The sequence below is a fragment of the Emiliania huxleyi genome (genome assembly GCF_000372725.1).
Source record: "Emiliania huxleyi CCMP1516 chromosome Unknown EMIHUscaffold_145, whole genome shotgun sequence".
In the NCBI taxonomy this organism is placed as follows: Eukaryota; Haptophyta; order Isochrysidales; family Noelaerhabdaceae; genus Emiliania; species Emiliania huxleyi.
In genome coordinates, this window is record NW_005201144.1 from 253,441 (window position 1) to 258,574 (window position 5,134).

The window sequence follows — 5,134 nt, forward strand, 5'->3', positions numbered from 1 at the left end:
CGGGGGAAGGGGCGGGGGAAGGGGTCGGGGGGGCGCCTCGCTGGCCGCCTCGAGAAGCCCGGACGCGCCCTCGTCCTCCATGCGGCCAAAGGGATTCGCTCCCCCGAAGCCAAGCATCTTTGTCCCCACAAAACAGCCCAAGAGACCGCCAGCAACGAGGAGGAGGCCCCAATCCAAAACCAGATCCAAAACAGCAACGAGGGAGAGGGCCTCTGGCGCGGGCGCCGCCGGAGGAGGGGTCGAAGGGGGGGGCTCGGGCGACGGGGGGGGCTTTGGGGGCGGCGGCGGCGGGGGCGGTGGTGGCGGGGGCGGTGGCGGGGGTGTCGGCGGCGGGGGTGGCGGCGAGGGCGGTGGCGGTGAGGGCGGCGGCGACGAGGGCGGTGGCGGCAGGGGTGGCGAGGGCGGTGCGGAGGGCCGGGGCGGCGCTGGAGGGAGCGGCGGCGGTGCCGGAGGGCGGGGCGGCGCGGGCGGAAACGGCCACGACTGCACCCAGTTGCACACAGTCCCCTTGGCACGGCACGGCTCGGGCAGGTCGTTCGGGAGCGGGCAATCGAAGGAGTTGCCGTCAGTGCCGGGCGGCCAGTGGTTCCAGAGCACCGCAGGGCGGCCGTCAGTCAGCCTTCCCGGGTCCCAGATGCTGCCGCTCTGTGGGCCGCCTTGCCACCCCGAGAGAGGGGGGGCGGGCGCCACCGAGGACGGCGGCGGAACCGACGCCGTGCCCACCGACGCCAAGGCTCGGCCAGCCTGGATGCGCGGAGCCGGCGGCGCGGGCGGCAGCTCGTTAGCCAAGGTGGCGTACCACGAGCTGGCACTGGCGCCCGCCCACCGGCGTTTGTCCGTCAGCTCGCACGTGCCCTTTGCGGCGATGCGGAGGCCTGTCGCAGGAGGGGTGGAATGAGTGGGGACGGGCACACCTCAGGCACACCTCCAGCACGCCTCAAGCTACCCCCGCCCCAACGCACCTATTTTCAAGCCCCCCCCCAGCCCCCCCCCCCCCCCTCTCCCCACAGTGACGAATGATCTCCCTATCCCTATGTACCCCTTCACACACACACACACACACACACACATCTCCCTACACATAATTGCTCCGCGTCGGCGCACCGCGAGGGATGGTGCCCGAGAGGAAGTTCTCCGAGAGCTCAAGCGCCTCGAGGCTGCCCAGCAGCGACAACTCCGGCGGGATGGAGCCCGAGAGCCCGGCGTCCCCGATCTCGAGCTTGCGCAGCTGGGCCAGCTGCGAGATCCACGGCGGCAGCGTGCCGGAGAGCTTGGTGTCGGAGAGGTCGAGGTCCTGCGGGAGGGGAGAGGGATGTAAGGGGAGTAAGGGGGGGGGGGGGGGGCGGTGGGGCACCACCCAGGCCGAACAAAGCTGGAGGTGTGTGTGGTGTGTGTGTGTGGGGGGGGGGGGGGGGAAAATGCCCCACCGCGGGCGCGGGCCCCTGGGTTTGTTGCCCCCTTGGGGGGGGGGGGTGGGGGTGGCCCCGTGGGTGTGTGTGGGTGTGTGTGTGTGTGTGTGTGTGTGTGTGCGTGTGTGTGTGTGTGTGTGTGCGTGTGTGTGTGTGTGTGTGTGTGTGTGTGTGCGTGTGTGTGTGTGTGTGTGTGTGTGTGTGTGTGTGTGTGTGGTGTGTGGCGGTGGTGTGGAGGGGGTTGTGTGGGGGTGGGGTGGTCGGACTCTCCAGATCTCTCGCGCCTGGAGCTCGCTCAGCCTCGAGAGGGAGGGCGGGACGGTGCCGGAGAACGAGTTGTCGTCGAGCTCGAGCGTCTTCAGCCTGGGTGAGAACTGGGGGAGGCGTGGGGGAGATACGGGGAGATGCGGGGGAGATCTACAACTACTGGAAGCCCACCTCCCCAGCCGCGAGACCGAATCCATTATCGTCCCCGACATGCGCGTGCTGTCGACCTGCAGCTCGGTTATGGTGCTTCCTACAACCCGAGGCAGAGGGAGGGGTGTGTTGTGTGTGTGTGGGGGGGGTGCTGCTAGGGCGTGGATAGGGGTTCCAGATCTGGCAACGGATTGAAGTAGCGCTACTGCTGCTGCCCGAGAGAAGCGATGAGCTCTCGGCTGTATCTGCTCTCGGCCGCGTGTCTCGGCTAGATCTCGGCTGGATCTCGGCTAGATCTCGGCTGGATCTCGCCCATCTCGCTCGGGAGGGTGCCCGAGATGAGCAAGGGCGTTCTCCGGGAGCCGCCGATGTAGATCCTGTCGAGGCGAGGCAGCTCGAAGATGCTCGCGGGCAGCGTGCCGGAGAGTGAGCTGTACTTGGCCCGAACCGCGATCAGCTCGCTCATCTTGCTGCCAAAGAGCTCGGGCGGCAGAGTGCCGGTGACGCCGAGGGTGCCTTTGAGGTCGAGGTACCTGCGTGGTGAGGACACACCCAGCGTCGGGGCGGGAGGATGGTCTTGTGCAGTGAATTCAGAGCACCGTGTGGACACGAGGTACGCATACAGCCGAACCAGCGGAGCCGAGAGTGCTGGTTGGAATACATTGACACGTATTCCGCTTCTAGTTGGAGGTACTTGAGCGAGGTGAGCTGGCCGAGCTGGACTGGGAGAGTGCCCTTGAGCCTGCCGATGTGCCGCAGATCCAGCTCCGCGACCTCGTGTGTTGTTTTGTTGCACCTGCGTCGTTGGGAGAGAGCGGGTCAAACCTGTGCACGGGCACTCTACAGGCTCGCTTGGCGTAGGCGGGGGTACCTGACAAACTCCTTATTGCAGCAATCGATCGAAGGGTCGGGCCACTGCCATCCGACGTCGTACCCAACGAACCGTCCGTTCACTTCCTTTGTCCAGTCCTTCCCGTTCAGCGCCTTGTGCACGGCGGCGAGGACCCCGTTGCAGTCGAGAGTCGGCGCGAGCGCACGGTGCGCCCTCGCCGGAGCCGCCAACGGTGATGCGGCGGCGACGACGGCCGGATTGCCCGACGCTGCCGCGAGCAGCACAACGAGCATTTCGACCCGGCGGATGGTACTTTTCGGCGTTTAGACGCAAAGGGCAAACCCCGGAAAGTGGGTCAAAAATGACCACCCTCACGTGTAGGCGCGTATCTTAGCTAAGGCTCGCGCCCTGACGTGTAAGTGCTCATGTGCACCGAGCCCATAGACGCACCTGCATGTGTGGACGCGAGTATTAACTAAGATGAGCGCCCACGCATGAGGATGCGCGTCTGCGTCCAGGTAGCCCAGATACCGTCTTCGTGTCTGGGCGCTTATCTTGAGTAAGGCTCGCGCCTACACGTGTAGCTGCGTATCTTGAGATGAGCGCCAATACTTCACGGCGGCCCCCTCGGGGCGCTTGCGGACGACAAAGAAGGTGCGGCCTCCTCCGTCAAGTCCTCCTCTCGCGCAGGCCGGGGTTGAGACACTTGGCCACGGCTGGCTCGACGACCGTCGCCACGTCTTTCCACTCGATGTTGCTGACCGCCATGTGGTCTGAACGCTTCGCTACCCGGCCGCCGCGGGCACCTCGGCGCCGGCATCATCCTCCGCGGCATCAAGGAGATCCGCCATAAAGCAGCGCCCAGCAAGCCAGGGACAGATGACACAGGCGACTTGAGCGCGTATCACCCAAAACTATTCACTTTTGAGCGCCATATGCGCAGGTGCGTATGTCAACATACGCGCCTCCACGTGTGAGCGCTCATATTGACTAATATTCGCGTCTGCATGTGTGGGAGCGTATGCTGACCGCCACGCACCCACGCCGACACCGCGAGTACTAGCTAAGATAGGCGCCACAAGCGTGGGCGCTCATCTCAAGATACGCAGCTACACGTGTAGGCGCGAGCCTTACTCAAGATAAGCGCCCAGACACGAAGACGGTATCTGGGCTACCTGGACGCAGACGCGCATCCTCATGCGTGGGCACTCATCTTAGTTAATACTCGCGTCCACACATGCAGGTGCGTATATGGGCTAATAAATAAATAAATAAAAACGGACACCTCTCTACTGTGAGATGGGTAAAAAGGAACAGGCCCCCGCCCTTGCGATCTTTGTGCAGGGTTCTTTGTGGGTGTGGTCGGCGACTAGCCGGGGTCGTCCTCCCGATGGGGGACTAGCACTAGCCGTCTTCCACATGGTCCCTCGGGTCCCTGCTGCTCCTAATCTCTTCGTACATCCTCCTGCTGATCTCCGCAAAGTCCTGCTCCCTCCCTCGTCTCACCCTGCGCGTCTGCTCCGCCTCACCGTCTTCTGCCCTGCGTCGTCTGGCGACGGGTCCTCCATAGTCGGTCGAAGTCGCCGCCCTCCTCGTGCCTCTTCCCAACGTTCCCTCGGCGGCCGATGCCGTCTGCTCCGGCTCCCCAGTCCCCGGGTCTGCCCTGCTCTCGTCTGCGCTAGTTTCTGCTTCGTCCTCACCGGCGTCTCTCCTCTTTCCTCTCCCCTTCTTGTATGCTTTGCACATCGCGTCGATTCCTGTTCGCGTGAGCACCAGCCTGAAGCCCGCCCAGCATCTGAACCGCTCCCTAAGTCGGAGGAGCATCATCAGTCTCACCCACTTCGCTCTCTGCCCACCGTCTCCGCTCCCTCCCGCTTGAGCCGCCGTCGCGGCCCTCGTTCGTCCCACTGGCTGTTGGCCTGTTCCCACGTTACCTCCATTATCCCTCCTCCTCCGCGACTCCCTCAAGGCTGGCCGGGCCTCCTTCCACCCAGCGAAGAGCTTCCTCAGCCACTCGATGTGTTCCTCTCTCTTCATTATGCGCGCCGTAGCCTCATCATTGAGCTGGATCCACCTCTGCACCGCTCCCGTCGCCGCCTCGGCCACGACTTGCAAGTTCCTCGTGACCCCGGCGCCAAGGTCCCTTCGGCTCTTCTCCGAGAGGTCATCTACCAGTGCTGGCAACACCCCCCGACGTATATGGGCTCGGTGCACATGAGCACTTACACGTCAGGGCGCGAGCCTTAGCTAAGATACGCGCCTACACGTGTCGGTGGTCATTTTTGACCCACTTTCCGGGGTTTGCCGACGCAAAGCCACAGGTGCGCCCTCGGGCTTGCCCGCCTCCGGCTCGGCGACGGTGCAGCTCTCACGCCTTCTCGACCACGGGATCGAACAACGAGCATTTTCGACCGAACACCTTGGCCGCAGGGTTCGGACTTTTTGACAAAAATCCCATGCTTTTCTTTCTTTTAGC

The 5,134-nt window shown here is 64.3% G+C and overlaps 1 protein-coding gene across 1 annotated transcript in view; it reads right to left on the reverse strand.

The window, feature by feature from the left end:
• The window catches only part of EMIHUDRAFT_455517 (hypothetical protein), a gene marked incomplete at both ends in the record, with an annotated part of 4,625 nt that extends 1,674 nt beyond the window's left edge, over nucleotides 1–2,951 (reverse strand). Inside the window, 8 exons of the mRNA XM_005787149.1 lie at nucleotides 490–645; nucleotides 724–875; nucleotides 1,105–1,294; nucleotides 1,694–1,772; nucleotides 1,848–1,926; nucleotides 2,139–2,359; nucleotides 2,521–2,622; nucleotides 2,698–2,951. Coding sequence (XP_005787206.1) covers nucleotides 490–645; nucleotides 724–875; nucleotides 1,105–1,294; nucleotides 1,694–1,772; nucleotides 1,848–1,926; nucleotides 2,139–2,359; nucleotides 2,521–2,622; nucleotides 2,698–2,951 — 1,233 coding nt within the window. The remainder of the gene's footprint in view (nucleotides 1–489; nucleotides 646–723; nucleotides 876–1,104; nucleotides 1,295–1,693; nucleotides 1,773–1,847; nucleotides 1,927–2,138; nucleotides 2,360–2,520; nucleotides 2,623–2,697) is intronic.
• Between the last annotated feature and the right edge of the window lie 2,183 nt (nucleotides 2,952–5,134).